At 43.3% G+C, this 21089-nt stretch overlaps 1 protein-coding gene and 1 long non-coding RNA gene across 3 annotated transcripts in view; one reads left to right on the top strand and one right to left on the bottom strand.

Moving 5' to 3' along the window:
- The window catches only part of LOC306881630, a 494310-nt gene that overhangs the window by 87819 nt on the left and 385402 nt on the right, over window positions 1–21089 (top strand). The gene's annotated exons all lie outside the window — the stretch shown is intronic.
- LOC306881627 (inositol monophosphatase 3-like) overlaps window positions 1–21089 on the bottom strand; it is a 31733-nt gene that overhangs the window by 7130 nt on the left and 3514 nt on the right. Inside the window, exons 2-4 of one of the 2 annotated variants that reach the window (XM_079435799.1) lie at window positions 16226–16385; window positions 1060–1155; window positions 466–627 (exon numbers count right to left, since the gene is read on the bottom strand). In XM_079435799.1, the coding sequence (XP_079291925.1) occupies window positions 466–627; window positions 1060–1155; window positions 16226–16385 (418 nt within the window). The remainder of the gene's footprint in view (window positions 1–465; window positions 628–1059; window positions 1156–16225; window positions 16386–21089) is intronic. The other variant, XM_079435800.1, reaches the window with a different exon arrangement.

Genomic DNA, 21089 nt, shown 5'->3' on the forward strand with positions numbered 1-21089 from the left:
CAAAAATTCTGAAAACTTTCAAAAAAATGTCCACCCCTTTGCAACCTGGCAAGACATTTGCTAACGTAGCAAACATGACAACCATTCCATGTCTGATATTTATGGAATTTACACACTTGTCTGATAGATTTTGCATGTGATGCTCACACGATGAAAGAACATTTAGAAGTTGTGAAGAGTTTGAAAGTTTCACAGAGAATCAACTCATCAGTTTTGATCAACAGGCCATGTGCATTTAGTTATTGTGACAATTGTACTTATTCATTTGCACACGTCAACCCTGTACTCATTAAGCACGCACAATTTGCTTAAATAAGAAATTCAAATCTGATGTCAAAAAGAAACTTATTGTTTTGAGAAAGGAAAAAAAAACTAATTTGAGAACTGAGCCAAAGCGATTGAGGAAAAACTGTAAAACATTTATAAATATTTTTTCAAAAGGGGATGATTTACAGAATGCAGTACCTGCACCCCCTGCTGGTATAATTTCCGTATTGTTGCCAAAGGCCACCTGAACAAAACTCTTCACCTTGCCTGAGTGTGAGCGTGAAACAATCACCTTAGGAAAGTTTGTGCTGTAGGAAGCACGAGGTGCCACATTGGATCCCTCTCCAACCCAACCCCATGCTGAGGAAGAGAATGCACGTTTGAGCACCATAGTGTGATTTCATTAAAAACACAAGGTCAGAACAGAATAGTAAGAATATATCCATTATTGCCCTCACAGAAAATAATGAACTATTATAATTGTCATTAAAGACACTAGAAATCATAATAGTAACAGGCTATTTTAAAGTCTCACATTAATATATTGTTAATGCACTTGATCATTACACATTGGTAATGTTTAATCACTAAACATTGTGTAGTTTCTGTCAAAGAATCACATATTTGTTGTTGCCAATAATTTACAAAAAATGTGCAAAAAATTTACTGTGAAAACCATAAATCATTTATTCATCTGAATGTTACAACATTCCCAAAATGCCTCCTGGATCCTGGGTCCAAAGCCACCTGTTAATCTGGTTTTGAATGTATGTAAACCTCAAAATAACACACCTGTGTACCCAGTGAATGGTTTGTGAATCACGCCTATAACAGGATCCCCGTCCACAGCCACACACACCATAGTGGTCACATACTTCTGGAGATTTTCTGTTGAAAGCACAAACAGGATTTATATCCTGGTACAGCACCTTTGCACAGAATAAACATAAAACTGTTCCTCCTACATCCCGAATTCCGGAAATGTTGGGACGTTTTATACATTTTAATCAAATGAAAAATAAAAGACTTTCAAATCACATGAGCCAATATTTTATTCACAATAGAACATAGAGAACATAAATGTTTAAAAGGAGAAATTTTACACTTATCCACTAAATGAGCTTGTTTCAAATTTGATGCCTGCTACAGGTCTCAAAAAAGTTGGCACGGGGGCAACAAAGGGCTGAAAAAGGAAGACATTTAGAAAAGATTCAGCTGGGAGAACATCTAGCAACTAATTAAACTAATTGACATCAGGTCTGTAACATGATTAGCTATAAAAGGGATCTTAGAGAGGCAGTCTCTCTCAGAAGTAAAGATGGGCAAAGGCTCTCCAAACTGTGAAAAGTGCGTGAAAAGATTGTGGAATACTTTAAAAACGTCTCGGTTACGTATGTAACCCTCGTTCCCTGAAGAAGGGAACGGAGACGTCACGTCGGTGATCGACGAATTGGGATCTCGCTTAGAGAGACCAATCCCCTACGAGAGTATCTAAACAAGCCAATGGATATTGGCATGTGATTATTGCATCCAGCTGCCGCTAATCACAGCGTGAGTATAAGTAGGCAGCGGGTGCAGCGCATATTCAGGTTTTCGCTGAGGAGCCGAGCCGGTGACCCGGCCGCTCAGCGGTGGTACAGCAGCCGTGGCGACGGGACGTGACGTCTCCGTTCCATTCTTTAGGGAACGAGGGTTACATACGTAACCGAGACGTTCCCTATCAGTCGGTCACTCCGAGTCACGTCGGTGACCGACGAATTGGGATCCCTACCAAAGGGCCACGGGTACTGCCCCTTCCAGTGTCCTGTGGAAGCCTCCTGAGCCCCTATTTTTTGGCGCAGGTCAGGGCTACCACAGAAGACCAACTACTGTTGCCATGGCACTACCCACTCAGTAAGACTGGATAACACTGGGAAAACGTACCCGTTCCAGTTGGAACCGGACGCTACGGAAGCTCGCCCTTCCCGCAGGAGGTTCGGAGCAATTACGCATATGATCAACCTTAGGCGCATATGGAGAATTAGAGGAAATTGTACCTCATGGAGATTGGCAGAAGACCTGCCGGGGAAACACGGGCTCTCAGGCTATACCGTGGACTATACACATATGGGGTCCAAAAGGCCTTTCATATGGAACCCAGCCCTCTACCGGTTCTCACGGATTCAACGAGTGAGGGCCTAGCGTCAGATGCTCCGCCACATCTGACTGCCGAGGGGACGGAGGAACTCGACAGGGTCTACAGTATGGACTCTCTGGAGCAATTTTAGCAAGCCGACCCGAAAACGGAGCCTCTCAGTGCTTCTACCTGTTTGAGGTGAGAACACAGGAGGAACCCGGTTCCACACGAAGGCTATAGAACCTAGCGAACGTGTTAGGGGTCGCCCAGCCCGCAGCTCTACAATATCTGCCAGCGAGGCGCCACGAGCCAACGCCCAGGAGGATGCAACAGCTCTAGTAGAGTGAGTTCTCAACCTGAACGGGCAGGGCACACCCTGTACCTGATAAGCCAGGGTGATGGCATCCACTATCCACTGGGCCATCCTCTGCTTGGAGACGGCCTTCCCCTTCTGCCGGCCTCCGTGACAAACAAAGAGCTGGTCTGAGGTCCTGAAGCTTTGTGTCCTGTCAACGTAGCATCTCAAGGCCCGGACGGGACAAAGCAAAGCAAGGCTGGGTCTGCCTCCTCCGAGGGCAGCGCTTGCAGGCTCACAACCTGGTCCCTGAAGGGAGTAGTGGGAACCTTGGGCACATAGCCAGGCCGGGGCCAATGCAAGCAGGAGCAGAGTCTTCAATGAAAGAAACTGCAGCTCAACTGACTGCAAAGGCTCGAATGGGGCCTGCTGTAGTGCTTAGAGCACTAGAGACAGGTCCCAAGAGGGTATAGAGGGGGGCTGTGGAGGATTTAACCTTCTTGCCCCCCTAAGGAACCTGATGACCAAGTCATGCTTACCCACCGACTTCCCTTCCACGGGGTCGTGGTTGGCAGCAATCGCAGCCGCATAGACTTTAAGGGTGGAGGGAGACAGCCTTCACTCCAACCCCTGCTGCAAAAAGGAAAGCACGACCCTGATCGGCACTTCCCAGGGGTCTTCTCGGTGAGAAAAACACCACTCGACGAACAGGTTCCATTCCAAGGCGTAAGCCTGTCTCGTGGACGCGCTCTAGCCGAAGCGATGGTGTCAACTACCCCTTGGGGTAGGTCACCTAGAACCTCCGCGTCCCGCTCCAGGGACCAGACATGAAGTTTCCAGCTTCTTAGGTCTGGACGCAGGTGCCATAAGGTGCCCTGTCTCTGAGTCAGTAGATCCTTCCTCAGAGGAATCTGCCAAGGAGGGGCTGTCACGAGGAGCATCAGTTCTGAGAACCAAGTCCGAGTGGGCCAGTACGGCGCCACGAGCAGGACCTGCTGCTCGTCCTCCCTGATCTTGCATAGTATCTGTTTTTGCGAGAAGGCTCACTGGGGGAGACGCATACTTGCGAAGGCCCCGCGGCCAGCTGAGCTGGACCGTCTGGGGATGGAGTCTCCATTCTCCGGGGAGCGCAGCTCGTGACAGCTCGTCGGCTGTCCGGTTGAGCAAGCCCGGAATATGAATGGCACGAAGCGACCTCAGATGCTTCTGACTCCAGAGGAGGAGGTGGCGGGCGAGTTGCGACATGCGACGGGAGCGTAGACCACCGTGTCGATTGATGTACACAACGGTCGCAGTGTTGTCCATGCGGACGAGTACGTGCTTGCCTCGTGAGCGCCTTCTGAGACGGATGAAGGCCAGACGTACTGCTAGCAACTCAAGGCAATTGATGTGCCAGTGCAGTAGGAGGCCCGTCCAAACCCCCGACACTGCAAGCCCGTTGAACGTGGCGCCCCAGCCGGTGGTGGAGGCATCTGTGTAAATCACAGCAAGCCTGGAGACCTGTTCCAGGGGCACTCCTGCCCGCAGAAACGAGAGGTCTGACCACGGGGTGAGGGTTTGGCGGCAGGCTGGTGTAACTTGGACCCGGTGAGTGCCGCGCTGCCACGCCCACCTCAGGACTTGGCCATGGAGCCAGTGTTGAAGCAGTCTCATATGAAGCAGCCCCAGCGGCGTGACTGCCGCTGGAGCTGCCATATGCCCCAGGAGCCTCTGAAATTGTTTCAGTGGGACCGTTGACCTGCTCTTGAACCTATTCAGGCAGTTCAACACCGACAGAGCACGTTCCTGCGTGAGGCGTGCTGTCTGGCTGACCAAATCCAACTCCATGCCGAGAAAAGAGAACCTCTGCGTCGAGGAGAGTTGGCTCTTTTCCCAGTTGACCTGAAGGCCCAACTGGCTGAGGTGTGACACCAAATCCCTGTGTTCGCACAACTGGTCCTGAGACTGAGCCAGTATGGGCCAGTCGTTGAGGTAGTTGAAAATGCAAACGCCCTGTTCTCTCATGGGAACAAGGGCTGCCTCCGCAACTTTCGTGAAGACACGGGGTAACAGGGACAGCCCAAAGGGCAGGACCTTGTACTGATATGCCCGTCCTTCGACGCAACACCCCAAAGATGCGTTTCTGCGTGAGTGTCTTGAACGAAAGCCTGTGAAGGGCCCAGTTCCAGACACGCAGATCCAAGATTGGTCGTAACCCACCGCTTTCTTGGGTACAATGAAGTAAGGGTTGCAAGCCCTGTCTTCATATCGGCTGGAGGGACCGGCTCCATCGCGTCCTCCGCCAGTAGGACAGCGATCTCTCCACACGAGACATGAGCATCAGCTGCCTTCACTGCTGTGAGGTGGATGCCCCTGAACTTGGGAGGAAACTGAGCCGCATAGCCGAGTCAGATGGTCCACTGGAGCCAGCAAGACGGTCTGGGTAGACGTAGGCACCCAAACACCGTACAAGCGGACCAGCGGGACCACCGACGTATCCGCGGTGGGGCAGCGAGGTGGAACACAGGAACACGGCCCGTGGCGGCCCAAGGGGTCCGAGTGTGCGGTGCGCGCTTACCTGGTTCCGAGGTTTGGCAGAGGGTGCGTGAGTAGGGCCTTTGATGACGCTCTCGAACCGCCCACTGCTGCCAGCTGGTGAAGAGGAGGATGAGCGCGGTCCGGAGTTGGTCCGTCCGTGACCCTCCATGCCCTCTTGGGACCCAGAGGCAGAGACAACCGCTTCTTGTCGAGATTTTTGAAATAGAAGAATCTCCACCCGGCCCTCCTCCGGGGGAGGGGGAGGCGCATCCGCCACCTCCCAAAGCAGTCCTCTCTCTCTCTCTCTCTCTGGGTCGACCGTCCTGTGCCTCTTGCTCTTCTGCTCACCGCCAGGTTTGACGGGGGCCAGGACGGGCGGGGCGGCCTGCCTACGCCCAGCTCAACGGCACCGCTTCTGGAAGCTGCTGCAGATGCGGTGCGGGAGCAGGGACGGACGCAGGGGCCGCCCAGGGCGACAAGCAGGTTGGGGCGCTGCAGCCGGCGGACGGGTGGAGGCAGCAGCTGCCCGCCGGGGCAGGTGTTGGATCGCCTCAGCCTGCTCGTGAGCAGCCGAGAACTGCTGGGCCATGTTCTTAACTGCGTCGCCGAAGAGGCCAGTCTGGGACACAGGGCCCTTGAGGAACCGATACTTTGTCGGCGTCCCCATGTCGACCAGACACAGCCAGGGGTGAACGTCCTGGACCACAAGTGTGGACATCGCACGACCCAGAGACCGCGTCATCTTCGTCGCTCGTAGCGCGAGGCCCGAGGTACAAGCTCTCAGAGCTTCCGGATCGTAACCACCCCCGTGCATGTCCTCAGTGCTTTTCGCCTGAGGACCCTGCAGTAACGCCATAGCGTAAGGTGGAGGCAGCTTCCCCACAGGCCATATAAGCACCGCCGGACAGACCAGACGAGTACCTACAGGCCCGGAAGGGGAGGCACGATTCGCCCCGCCGAGTAGAGACGGTATTAGGACACAACTGCATCGCAACCGACCGCTCCACTGGGGGGACCCCCGTATACCCCCTAGCTGCGCCACCACCGAGGGTGGTGAGGGGGAGGAGTTAACAGGGCGGTTTCTGGCAGTAAAAGGTGCCGTCCACGACCTGGTAAGCTCCCCATGCACCTCCGGGAAGAGAGGCACTGGGGCAGGGCGCTGAGAACCAGCGCAAGCTACCCCGAGAAACCAGTCGTCCAACCTCGAGGGCTCGGGACACGGTGGGATCTCCACTCGAGCCCTACCCTCTCAGTGGCCCGGGAAAGCATAGCCGTGATTTCTAGATCCGACTCAGGCACTGCCGGAGCAGCAGCAGCCGAATCTTCTTGCCCAGAAATCTCCAGCTCACCCTCCGATGCAGCAGTCGACGTCTGGTCATCGGGAGGAGCGCCAGGGTAACTGCTGGTGCTCCCCTTGTAGAGGGCCCAGCACGTTCCACTGACAGCTCAACTGGTTTTGGAGCGCAAGAGGGGCGATGGTCCCTCGAGGGTTTGTTCCCTGGAGGGTTTGCCACCATGCCACCGCCTGAAATGGTCCCCGTCTGTCTGCAGCCAGAACGAGAGCCAAATCAAGGCAGAGGCAACAGAGCTCCGTCCCTTTGTCGAGGTATCAGAGCCTGGCCCGCAACTCTAAGATGATCATCTTCCCACCATGAGAAGATGCCTCATCCACGAGCGCCACCTCAGCATGCTTACTGCCCAGGCATGTGAGGCAGCGATCATGACCATCACCCGGCACCAGGTAACGACCGCATCCAGAAACGCACGGGTGACACGTTGTCTGAAGCAAGACCCAACTCGTCTTTACAAAGACGTAACGTCGAGTTTGCCAGATGCAACGTCGTGTTTAAAAAGACGCACCCGTGAATGCTCTTTTAGAGAAATCACTCTTTTCAGTGTGCTGAAGCGCACAGGGGAGATGGCCGTTTGCAACACAATCAGTGGGTAGTGCAACCTGATGTGTGCAATCCACTCGACACAGGAAGAACCACCGCCGCTGACGCGCCGTACCACCAGCACAAGAATGCCTCGAAGAGCGCACTGACTTGCAGACACTGTAGGTTGGTCAGGAGCAGAACGATGAACGCTCGGCTCCGAAGTGAAAAGCTGAATATGCGCTGCACCCGCTGCCTACTTATACTCACGCTGTGATTAGCGGCAGCTGGATGCAATAATCGCATGCCAATATCCATTGGCTTGTTTAGATACTCTCGTAGGGGATTGGTCTCTCTAAGCGAGATCCCAATTCGTCGGTCACCGACGTGACTCGGAGTGACCGACTGATAGGGAACAATGTTCCTCAACATCAGATTGCAAAGGCTTTGGAAATCTCATCATCTACAGTTCATAACATCACCAAAAGATTCAGAGAAACTGGAGAAATTTCGGACAAGGCCGAAGACCTTTGTTGGATGCCCATGCTCTTCGGGCCCTCAGACGGCACTGCATCACTCATCGGCATGATTCTGTCATTAACATTACTAAATGGGCCCAGGAATACTTCCAGAAACCACTTTCGGTAAACACAATCCGAAACATGCATCAAATTGGACCACAAACTCTTGAGCAGCTGGACACCTATATCAGGCAATAATGGGACCACATTCCAACACCAAAACTCCAGAAACTCATAACCTCGATGCCCAGACGTCTTCAAACTGTTTCGAAAAGAAGAGGAGATGCTACACCATGGTAAACATGCCCCCGTCCCAACTATTTTGAGACCTGTAGCAGGCATCAAATTTGAAATGAGCTCATTTTGTGCATAATATTTCTCAGTTTAAACAGTTGTTATGTTATCTATGTTCTATTGTGAATAAAATATTGGCTCATGTGATTTGAAATTCTTTTAATTTTCATTTTATTCAAATTTTAAAAATGTCCCAACATTTGTACTATATAGTATAGTTTTGTTATAGCAGTACTATAACAGCAGAACTTACAAAATAATACTACAAATCCAAAAAAATATATATACTGTATATACAGTGCTCTCCAAAAGTATTGGAACAGTAAAGACAAAATTGCTCTGTTGGCTGTGAAGTCAAGGCATTTACAAATATGATTAAAAGATGAATATGAGACAAAACTACAGAAAGTCACATTTTATTATTGGGTGATTCAACACAGATGTTTTACCAGCTAAGAAGTTCAGCACTTTTAGAGTTCCATCCCTCTGTCTAATGTGAGCATAAGTATTGGAACAGTTGCCTCACAGGTCTTTCTAAGTGATCAGCTGTGTCCTGTTGCATTAATGCTTCACATATTAAAAGCAGGGAATGTGTTGTATCAGTTATATCCATTACTTCTGCATTCTGAATCTTGCATTCGATGATGACACACACAAACCAGGAGGAAAATGAGGGAGCTGACTTTGAGAGAAAAGCAAGCAATTTTAGATGCTAAAAGAAAGAGACAGTCAGTTAGAGCTCTAGCAAAAACAAAGGGCATGGAGAAATGAAGAGTTTGGAAACCACCAGCGACCCCAGCAACCAACAACGACCTGATCGGCTGAGAAAACAACAGTAGTTGATAACAGACAAATCATAAAAGCTGTGAAAATGAGCCCTAAAAGACGTGTCCGTAAAATCACCAACAACTTCCAGAAAGCTGAGGTGATGCACTGACAATTTACTGTCCTCAGGAGACTTTGACACAGAATTACAGATGCTACACAGCAAGATGCAAACCTCTGACCAGCACCAAAAATAGAAAGGCAAGATTAGAGTTTGCAAAAAGGTGAGCCAAAAGAGTTTTGGAACTATGTTTATGGACCGATGAGACAAAAATTAACCTTTATCTAAGTGATGGGAAAGCAAAAATGTGGAGAAAAAAAAAAGGGAACTGCAATGATCCCAAGCATACAGCCTCATTTGTAAAGCATGGTGGAGGTGGTGTCGTGGCATGGGCATGCATGGCTGTCTCTGGAACAAGCCCTCTCAGCTTTACTGATGACTTAATGTATGATGACAGTAGCAGAATGAATTTGGAAGGGTACAAAACCATCTTGCCTACCAATATTCAAGAAAATGCCACCAGATTCATTGGGAAGTGCTTCATATTGCATCAGGACAATGACCCAAAACACCCTGCCAGTTCAGTTAAGGAATTTATAAGGGCAAAGAAATGGAAAGTCTTAGATTGCCCAAGTCAATCTCCAGATTTAAATCCAAATGAACATGAATTTCATCAGCTGAAGAGGAGTGTAAATGCAGAAACTCCCCAAAACCAGCAACAGTTGGAATTGGCTGCATTAAAGGCTGGGAAAAGCATTTCAAAGGATGAGACCAAGAGTCTGGTGATGTCTATGGGTCGCAGACTCACTGCTGTGATTGTGCGCAAGGGATCTGCAACTAAATAATAGCTTTTAACCTTTTACATCTGCCTTATGTTCAACTATCCCAATACATACTCACATGAATGAGTGGGATGAACTCTAAAAGTGCTGTTATTTTTATTTGGTAAAACATACTGTATATGTGTTGAAACGGCAAATAATGGGAAGTCGTGGCCTAATGGTTAGAGAATCGGACTCGTAATCCAAAGGTTGAAATTCAAGTCTCGGGCCGGCAGGGATTGTAGGTAGGGGGACTGAATGTACACTGCTCTCTCCACCCTCAATACCACGACTGAGGTGCCCTTGAGCAAGGCACCGAACCCCCAACTGCTCCCCGGGCGCCTCAGCATAAATGGCTGCCCACTGCTCTGGGTGTGTGTTCACGGTGTGTGTGTGCACTGCTGTGTGTGTGTGCACTTTGGATGGGTTAAATGCAGAGCACGAATTCTGAGTATGGGTCACCATACTTGGCCCAGGGTTCCCACTCTAAGTCAAATGTCAAATTCCCTGACTTTCACTGACTAAAAAGCTGAATTTCCATGACCTATAATGAATGGAAAAACAGGCCGCTGTTGTGCTGAGCCTTTTTTTTTTGTTGTTGTTGCTTTTTTACCATTAAATGCTCTTTGCAGGGGTGATAGTAGAAAAAAATCCTGAGCCTGAACTTTTTTCCCTGGGAGGTAAGCGGGCCCCTAAGCCAAGATATATGCCCTGATCAACATAATTGGCAAGCGGGATCCAGGGGTGTGCTCCCCTGGGAGAACATTTTGATAAATAGTCCCTTAAATGATAGATTCTGGTGACTTTTGTGGATATAAATGGACATCATTCAGACATGAGATGAACAAACCCAATACAAGCCTATATTACAGTAGCATCTTTGTGTAGAGCACCAGAGCTCCTGGGACCCTGGGCCTGGTAGGCCTGTTCATTAATCCGTCCCTGCTTTTAACTAGTCACTTTTACCTGCATACTTACTGCTTGTATAGCATACTGAGACTACAGATACTACAGCAGGGCTCCAGACAAAAAAATCGAGTAAGGAGCCATTGGCTCCTATAAAAGAAAAACTTAGGCGCCAAATTATTTTTTTAGGTGCCACAGAATAAAAGTGGTTTATTTTATTATTATCATTTTATTTTTCCCCCCTATTTTAACATTTCAATCATTTTGTCATGTGTTTATGTCTTATCTTTTCTAGGCTTTATCAGCATTTTAATCCATCTTGTAGATGATCAGGTCGACCGGGGGACTAAGGTTCACTTAAAGTGTGAATTAAATGTCTTTTACAACTTGAAATATTCACAAAAATTGTTCGTTACACAGAATCTGTATCAATATCATGGACCATAAGCATCACTTGGCAACTGAGTGCAGTGCATCCTATAAATGTTGTCACGTCTTTCACACATTCAGTCTGTTTTTCTTCATTAGTAAAATGCAATTTTATAGGAGGAGTTGAATCATGTACAACAGAATAAGTAAAAATATTAATATGCAACAGCGCATAAATATAGCAAAACGCTCCTCTTTATAGTTATTTTTCTAGCTGACTGATGAGTTTATGGACACTGAGTGGTTATTCTGAGGTAAATGTATTACAATGCAATGTTTACAAGCTTTATACATTTCCTCAGTTTGAAACACTGAATGAGCTTTTACATAAAACATTTCAGTAAGTTCAGTAAGCCAGTATAGGCTTTCTTATTGCCTACCTTTTGATCATGTTCATTTCATACTATAGTAGTAAATCGAAATATATAATGGGTTCACTTGCTGCTTTAACTGAGGTGCTAAAGAGATCGCGCCTGAGCATTAAGTGCGATACTCTCCGCTCGCGCGATCCGGACGCATGCACGGACCGTGTGGACGCGGGGAACTGGTGTTTATATTACCGAAAGTGTGCGCTTGTGGTCCGCATTAAAGAGCACCCAAACCGCATCATTTGAATTGAAGCAAAAACTTCACTCGCAAATTAATATTTTTGGTCGCAAATGCGACCATTTTAGTCGCAGTTTGGAGCCCTGTACAGCCATACCAAGAAAGGTCAGTGGGTGGCAATTATAATACTCCAAAGTAAACTACTTACTGATTAGTAGCCTAACCATTGACTTAAGGGCATGAACAAGGAGATATTCATTTTTCTGCTAAATATGCACCATTTATTTTAAATATTTTTTTGAAACCGTTACAGTGCAACAAAACCGTATGTAATACAACACTCAATTTGTTTATTCAAAACCATTTGCTATTAAGAGAACAATAATTGGCAATAATTTAAAGTGCTTCAAGAACTGAAAAACAGTGCGAAATAAATAAAAATAAGCAAATACAGTTTACTACAAAAAACATTTTCCCCTTCCTTTCCTTTTTGAACAGGTTTTTGGGTTAGCAGAACCTCCCCTTTTCATTTGCAACATTAACCTTTTTGCTGGCAAGGTGCTGTGTTTTCACACTGCCTGCATCCTCGTCATAAAATCAGACCAGTACATTTAGAATCTTATCCATGCTTTTGTCCGTGGCCTCATCAATGTTAAGTGAAAACATGTTATTCTTAAGCTTGTCGGACAGATTTCTTTTAAATTCTGGCGAGATGCCGTGTGTAATAAGATAGCCCGCATGCTGTCTCGAGACAGACAGATGCGTAAGGGCGAGTTTATCCTCCGCTAATTTCTGACACAAAGTGACGAGTGGATGAGCGATTGTAAACGACAGATCAAACTCGGCAATGAAGGAGCACAAGCGAATTTTTAAATCAGCCACGCGATCGGTCATTGAGGGTCGGATATCTGCTGTGGCTGTTGCCCCCGGCAAACGTGAGGTGTGTTGAATTGCTCGGACAGCTGCTTGATGACTAGGGTCTAACTCGTGCCGTGGCAGCACTTTTTTCCCGCTAGTTCCATATAATATTTTCATTGCACACAAAGTGCAGAAACATGCTCCTGGTTGCCGGAGTTTTTGACACCAGCTTCCAAAGGGCTTTTCGTCTCTATCCACCTCCTCAATCCAAGACCAGCGCCATTTATTCTTTATGCCTTTATCGACAAGTTTGGTGTCTTCCCCTGGCTTCATAAAGTTGCACTCCATGACTTTGGCTACGTTTCACGCTGCCAGTGTGGGAAACACTGTCGTAGTGTATGGGGAAACACAAAACAAAATCGCACGTGGAGTGACTGCTGAATCAATCTGATTGGCCAAAACCCAAGACCAGCCCCTACCTTATTACCGATTGGCTGAAGTAGGCTTACTGGTGTGGTTTAGCGAAAGCGCCTCTCAGATCTTGGGAATTGCCAGATCACGCAAACATTTTTTTTTTTTTTTTCACAGACACGTCTGTACGCCGGAAATTCGGCGTGGCGCCGGAGTGCTATCAGGCCTGTCTTTGATATTTTTTACACTTTTTCTTTTTAAACTCAGTCTTTGAAGAGGTCATTTTGTAGCCAAAGCTACAGTGGCCGAGAGAGCTCAACGCGCTGCAACTTCAGAAAACACATGCAAATAGAAAAAGCACCAGCAAATCAAGAAAACATCTTCATCAGTTTGACAGCAGGTGGTGCAAATGCTCACAACACAAACAAATAAAGAAACACTGCAAATGCTCACAATACAACCAAATAAATTTTATATGCAGTGCGTTTCTTTGTTTGGTTGTGTTGTGAGCATTTGCAGCATGTGTGTTGTCAAATTGACGAAAGTTGTTTTCTTAATTTGCAGGCGTTTTTTTTTCTATTTGCAGTGCGTTTCTTTCTTTTTTTTTTTGGTTGTGTTGTGAGCATTTGCAGCGTGTGCGTTGTAAAATTGATGAAGTTGTTTTCTTAATTTGCAGGTGTTTTTTCTATTTGCAATGCGTTGAGATCTCTCGGTCACCGTACAAAATTTTAATTTTCTGGCATATTTGCCTTTGTTAACCGGTACAGCCTGGTGACTGCATTTGACATAGTGATAGCCAGTTGACGAGCGGGAAGGGAATAAGATGGCGCTGAAAAAATAGCCCAGGGCTCAATGCTAAAGATTGTTTCAGTGGTTAAAATTATTACTTGCCCTGTTAAAGGTGCCATAGAATGAAAAACTGTCTTTACCCTGGCATATTTAAATAATAACAGTTCTGTACATGGAAATGACATACAGTGAGCCTCAAACACCATAGTTTCCTCCTTCATATGTAAATCTCGTGATTAAAAAAGACCACTGAAAAACAGGCGAATCAGAACATAACACCGACTGTGACGCAACAGTCGGGATCACTACGCCCCCAACATTTGCATAAACCCGCCCTTGTTCGAAGCCGGCCGAACCATCAGAAGCTCTGCAGGTATTGTAAATAAACAAGCGCGGACAACAGCGAAAATAACTAAATAAATTTTATGTTCCAGGCCGTGCAGGGGGTGTGAAGTGCAGGGATGGGTTGGTGTCTGTATTCAGAAAGGCACAGAAAGCAAATAACGCGAGCCACTAAAGGGACATGGTTAGCTCCTTGCTAGCGGTAGCCTGTTACAGTACATAAGATTTCACTCTCAGTAAGGAGAGATGAGGATGATGGCGAATGACTTACAGATCCTGAGCACCACTGACAAGCATCTGATCTTGTGAAATGTGTGTTAAGTACTGTTGCTCCATAATGTAAACATAGTTTGTGTGATCGCGTCTCTTGAAAGTGGAACTATAACGCGATCGATGGATCGTTCAAAAGCAGCTTCAATGCCTCGCATATTAATAACGGCTCCCTGATGCCCACGTTTTATATACAGTATAATTACCCGACGATATAACTGCGAGAGAAAGTATTTAAATATATATTTTCCTCCCTGTGCTTCCTTCTTGCTGATGAGCAGTACTGTGAAACAGCCAATCAGAGCAGGGCTCAACATTGAGTAGCACTGTGAAACAGCCAATCAGAGCAGAGCTCATTATTATTCATGACCCTGCCAAATAAGCCAATAACAGACCGTTTCATTCTAGGGAGAAATCCTAGGGTTGTAAATGGACATGTAAAATCGTTTCTGGAGATTTTTTGCCCTTACCTAAGCCACATACCTTCTGTGTAGATATCAGAGAACAATTTAAAATACTGTATCAATGCATTCTATGGCACCTTTAATATTTTCACTACCCTTGCCATAAAAAATAAATAAATAAAATAAAATAGTTGCTGTTATCAACTTTGATTTTTGTATTCTAATAAATAAACGTATGACACCAATATTTTAGATACCAATTTTTTTTTACAAATCTCGATTTCAATGTTAATACCACAGCAAAAAAAAAAAAAAAAAGTATATATATATAAGTTCAGTATCTAATATAAAGCTCAAACATCATTAAAGATAAATAAGAACAAATGAACAAATGGCAAGTAATAGCTAAATTAAATATATAGCACAAAGATAGAAATTACATTTTGCTTAAGTTTTTATGTTTGTAGGTGTTCAGGTACAGAAATTGAATAATTACTTATAAAATAACATTTGCATATTCTTCACTCTGTGTTGCAACTTGATTTTGCATTGCCATTTGAAATTAGTGGCAAGGCCACCTGCTGTCAAAGAGTGAAATTGTCTCATTCAGCCCGTCTGCTGTTTCTGTTTCACGTAGCATAATTTCACAAAGCTAAAGTCACACCATTCTGTTTCTTCAGATTTTGAAATTATGCAGTCTAAAATAAATTAAAAACATTGCATTTTTTTTTTTTTTGGACTGATTCATGATTAAAATTTTAATGACAGAATGGTGTGACTTTAGCTTTGTGAAATTATGCTACGTGAAACAGAAACAGCAGACGGGCTGAATGAGACAATTTCACTCTTTGACAGCAGGTGGCGCTTATGGAACAGTGATAAAGCATTTCCTTGGTTACCACTATAAACACAGCAGTGCTGCGCATATTAACACTCATTTAAATGCATTATACAGAGGCAAGATTAAAAGAAAATGCTGTGTAAACTTTTCTGAAAACAACCAGTTCCCCTCAGAAACACATTCAAATAAAATTCAATGTTTAGGATTCCTATATTTCGCACATTTTGAATCTTGTTCTGCCTGATATGGTATTTTCTCCTCTTTGCGTCCGTCTTCAGCATCTCTGGACTCTGTTAATGGCCGTTTACAGACTAATTAAATATAGATTAATCATTGTAAAAACTACAAAGTTATTTGCCAAGACGGGAATTTTTATACTTTTGTATATATTTGTCCATTCAGGTGCAAGAAAGATGCTGTGAGAAACTCAATTCAGGGCTCGCGCGTGTCCGAGACGCTGCTGTCTGTACACGCTGTTTACACAGGTCACAGCGCGCAAGTACTGAATGGAGTTGACGAACAAAAATCCCTGATATTCCATGACTTGGACAAAAAATATATAAAATTCATGTCTGGAATAGACCTTTTAAAATTCCATGATATTCCAGAAATTCCATGACCCATGGGAACCCTGTTGGCCGTATGTCATGTCACTTTCACTTTCACTTAATAAAATGTGACATTCTGTAGTTTTGTCTCATATTCATCTTTTAATCATATTTGCAAATATCTTGACTCCACAGCCAACAGAACAATTTTGTCTTTACTAACTCAAACAAATATAGCCTACATAAATAATGTGATTCAATATATTCTATTTCTTCCTGCTTCTTTCCTGAAATGCTTGCAGTTTAAAAAGGGAACTAATTTACATTAGGAATAAAGAGTTGCACCAGACCTGTGTATTCCTGAGTGGCATCCAGTGGATCAATCCACACTGTGATCCTTTCTGCAGGAACCTCCTTCACCCCTGAGATCTTTCCCAGAATTTCTTCAGGGATGATGCGTGTCCACACAGTGGCCTCACCCTCGGCATTAGCATGTTCTTCTGAGTTCACCTGCAAACAGAGCAAAGGAAACCACACTTTGAGAACATTTACAAAGCAGTTTCTGTTACTTTCCATGAATTTAGGGGATCACAGAATAAAAGACTCCTTGAAATTCCTTGAACACACCAATGAAGAATGAGACAGACTCCGACTGAACAATATCATCACAAATGATCACTCTTACTGTAACTACAATATTTTGTGGGATCTTTTACTCTTGGCAAAACATACAACAGGGTCATTCCGTGTCAAATCAATCAAATTTTAGAAAATTCCCGTTCAAATTTTTCATTTTGTGATGAAAGTCAAAATATTAAATGTCATGGATGTATATTTACTGAGCAATCCACAATTTTGTAGAAGGGGGTCAAAATGACAATTTTCACATGAGAATTGGAGCCAAATTACAGGTAAAAGCAACTTGAGAAATATGGCAGCATATGCGTTTTCAATTTTTTTGGAATGGTCAACATTGGCCTATAATGCAAAAAAAATATTGATAAAGACAACAGATTTTACTATCAGACATACCAATGTCTGTGTAAAAAATAATATAATCATGCTGCCATATTTATAAATTCATTTTAACCGTCCTGTAATTTGGCTCAGAATCTCCGGTGAAAATTGTCATTTTGAGCCCCCTGCCCCCTTCAGTAAATATTCATCCATGGCATTTAATATTTTGGCTCTCTTCTTCATTTATTTGTTTCTTTTTCCCAGAAAAAAACTAAATAAATAAAGGTTGAGGTGCCCAACAGGTTGTTACTGAAATTAAATTGTGATAAATTCAACTTCTGTGAACATGAGTTTTATTTATTTATTTTTTGTTTTGTAGCGGAAACAGGCTTGAATGCAAACCAACCAGGGGGCTGTTCCATAAACCAAGATTAGAGTATAATCCAGGCTTATTTCGGTTAGTCAGGCTTATTTTTGGTAGATTCATAAATCAAACTTAAAAAAGTTCAAACTCAGTTACCCCGGCAACTTATGCTGGCAAACTAACCTGGTCCGGAGCAAGCTAACTGTCAGGCTAAGCTGAGCTCCTCTAACACTGACCAATAGGAACGCATCCATATTACCACTGACTCTCTCACATACAGTCAGTTTAATTTATTATCGGTCCAAAAATAAAAGTATACAGAAAATACACCTTAAATAATCAAATAAATAAAAAATAGGCTACAACCAACTGTATTTAATGTATTGTGCCCAAAATGTAGGCGAATTACATTTTAACATAGTTGCTACTTGTGCATGCAGTTGATCAGAAGTTTCTAACCATGCAGCATTTCTCTCTGAATTTATGACAGCTGTACCTTTTATGGTTATTAGAACATTAAAACATTACAATCTAAAATGTCTCTTTAAAGCATTAAAGCATAAAAACACAATCAAAAGTTAAAATCACTGAATTAAAAATGTAAATTTATAATAGAAATCAGAGTACATTTTAACTGATAAGAGGAACACACATTTAACTCATTTGAGCTAGTGATTAACAGTTGCTGCTATCATAAAAATACACTTATATGTAGTAAAATTCTATGTGTCACATTTAATGTCCAACAACAAATATTTTAGCAGAATGTATATTTTATTCAGAATTCTTGCGCTAGTATTCTATTCTGCTCTGTCTGTGTAGCGCGCATGCGCGCCGCAGCGCTCGTTCTCTCGCATAAGCCTCGCTCACTCCTGACAGCTAAATGGATATATTTGCATGGCTTTCTGACATTTACAGATGTAAAAAATATACCTGTGACGTATCAGTTATGCACTGAGGAAAACACAATGTTTCAAATGCGTTAAACAGCACAAATATTTGCTGTTTGCTATGGTGGATCGATTTGATCCATGATCGACATTAAGGGCTGCTTCAGAATAAGCGTGTACGTCGCATTATCCTGACTCACTGAACCTGGATAGCATTAGTCAGATTGCGTGAACTTGAATTGTCGTTTATGGAACCGCTTTAGTCCCGATTGATTTGTTAGGTTATTTCAAGTCAGGTTTTGGACTTTAATCCCTGCTTTTCTTAGCGTCTTTTATGGAACAGCCCCCAGCTACGAGGTGAATCACAACATTACATACAGTGGTGTGAAAAAGTGTTGGCCCCCTTCCTGATTTTTTTATTTTTTTGCATGTCACACAGTTTCAGATCATCGAACAAATGTAAATATTAATCAAAGATAACACAAGTAAACACAACATGCAGTTTTTAAATGAAGGGTTTTTTTTATGAAGGGAAAACAAAATCCAAACCCACGTGGCCCTGTGTGAAAAAGTGTTTGCCCCCCCTGTTAAAACATAACTGTGGTTTATCACACCTGAGTTCAGTTTCCCTAGCCACACCCAGGCCTGATTACTGCCACACCTGTTTGCAATACTCGGGAACAGTTTCTTTCCCTCAGCTGTCAGCCTACTGAACTCCAATCTCAGGCGCTGAACACTGGACCACCTAATGGTTATATAAAAAATAAAAAAAATAACAAATACTGCACTGTTCAATAACCTGTCTGCACTCCTCACTCACAATGTTCTTTTATTCCTGCTGTTTTGCACATTCTGACACTTTGCACATTCCCTTGCACATTTCTACCTCCGGAGGCCGTTAAGGTCATTGGCCATATACAAACATATGTTACTTACATACCTCTCTTTATAATGCACCTTCTGTTTATATTTCCTTGCAACCTAAGTTGTATGTACAGTCATTTGCACTGAGCTAGTCTCTCCCCATCTACCTCATAACTTGCACTATGTCATAAGAACTGAATGTATATACACATTTTTATATCTATTTATATACTTTATTTGCACTTCTGGTTAGATGCTAACTGCATTTCATTGGCTCTGTACTTGTACTCTGCAGTGACAATAAAGTTGAATCTAATCTAATCTAATCTAATACCCAAAGTACATATCAATTTTATCTATTACGTGGTTAAGGCATTGAGTAAACGATCCTAAATTCTAAATAATCACACCAAGCCTGTGAAACTAAACAATAGTGATCAGGAAAAATTAGACATCAAAAGATTACAACAATACCATAGATTTCAATAACACATCAAGCTTAATTTCATGATATACAACCTGAATATATATTGTAAATATATTGCTCTTGAGTATATTGCTTTACTAGCAGGAACAATTATAATTTGTTATTTTTGGAATTATCTCCACGAGCGATCGCAGTTTGAGTATTGTTCTGTGTAACGTTAAATGCATAGATAAACCGCGCTGTCAGCAGACATTTCATAATCTAGAATGACAAAAACATTTTAATAATTCTGATATAACATACCAGTTGAGAAATGCAATAAAATACAATGTTTTGTTTGTTATAGCCTATTTCAGTATTCCAGAGAATATTATTCAGTGAATTATTCTTCACTTTTTAGCCTATTAAACATCTTATAAACCTACTAAAACTGTAGTTTAAAATTAAGTTGATATGTCCTTTATTTTCTCCATTTGAAAACATTAGACATTCTTTTGCTTATTTTTAATATCAGTGTTGCTGATGATGCTTTTTATAAATAAAATGTTTTATTGTTGTAATGTGAAGATTAAATTTAACATGAAAGACTGTTAATTTTCAACCTTTTTCGTTGTTGTTAAGATGACTGAAAGGAGGAAACCCCTAAGAGAAGTATGGACTTATTTCACTCAGTTATTTATTTACTTTATAACAGTAAATAAATATTGGTTCTGCATATCGGTTATCGTCCACATAAACAAGCAAATAATTGGTATCGGTATCGGTAATGGAAAAAAATCAATATTAGATTAGATTAGATTCAACTTTATTGTCATTTATGCAGAGTACAAGTACAGAGCTAATGAAATGCAGTTAGCATCTAACCAGAAGTGCAAGAATATAGTGTTTTATATACATATAAGTGCAGAGTAAATGAAGATATGATTTACAGAATGTACAGTGGAATTGCTATATACAGTATTGAGCAGAGTATATACAGAATATAAATAGGAATGCAATGTAGGGATTGTATGTACATTATGAACAGAGCAATGTGGGATTATATATACACATTATGAACAGCAGAGACGTGAGAACAGTGGTAATAAATAAATAAATAAATACAGCTGGATGAGTGTGTGCAAGTATTGATAGAACAATGTATTCTATGCAAAATAACAGTAGTGCAATATTATAGAAATAGTTTACTGTGCTTTGTACAGTAACAACTTTAGACAGTTTATAGTGTAATAACTTTAACTAGTGATCGACCGATATTGTTAATGTTTCAGATCATCAAACAAATTTAAATATTAATCAAAGATTACAAGTAAACACAACATGAAGTTTTTTATTATGAAAGGAAAACAAAATCCAAACCCACATGGCCCTGTGTGAAAAAGTGCTTGTCCCCTAAACCTAATAACTGGTTGGGCCACCCTCAGCAGCAACAACTGCAATCAAGCGTTTGTGATAACTTGAAATGAGTCTGTTACAGCGCTGTGGAGGAATTTTGGTCCACTCATCTTGGCAGAATTGTTGTAATTCAGCCACATTGGAGGGTTTTCGAGCATGAACCGCCTTTTTAAGGTCATGCCACAGCATCTCAATAGGATTCAGGTCAGGACTTTGACTAGGCCACTCCAAAGTCTTCATTTTGTTTTTCTTCAGCCATTCAGAGGTGGATTTGCTGGTGTGTTTTGGATCATTGTCCTGCTGCAGAACCCAAGTTC

Source organism: Barbus barbus (genome assembly GCF_936440315.1).
Source record: "Barbus barbus genome assembly, chromosome: 15".
Taxonomy (NCBI): Eukaryota; Metazoa; Chordata; class Actinopteri; order Cypriniformes; family Cyprinidae; genus Barbus; species Barbus barbus.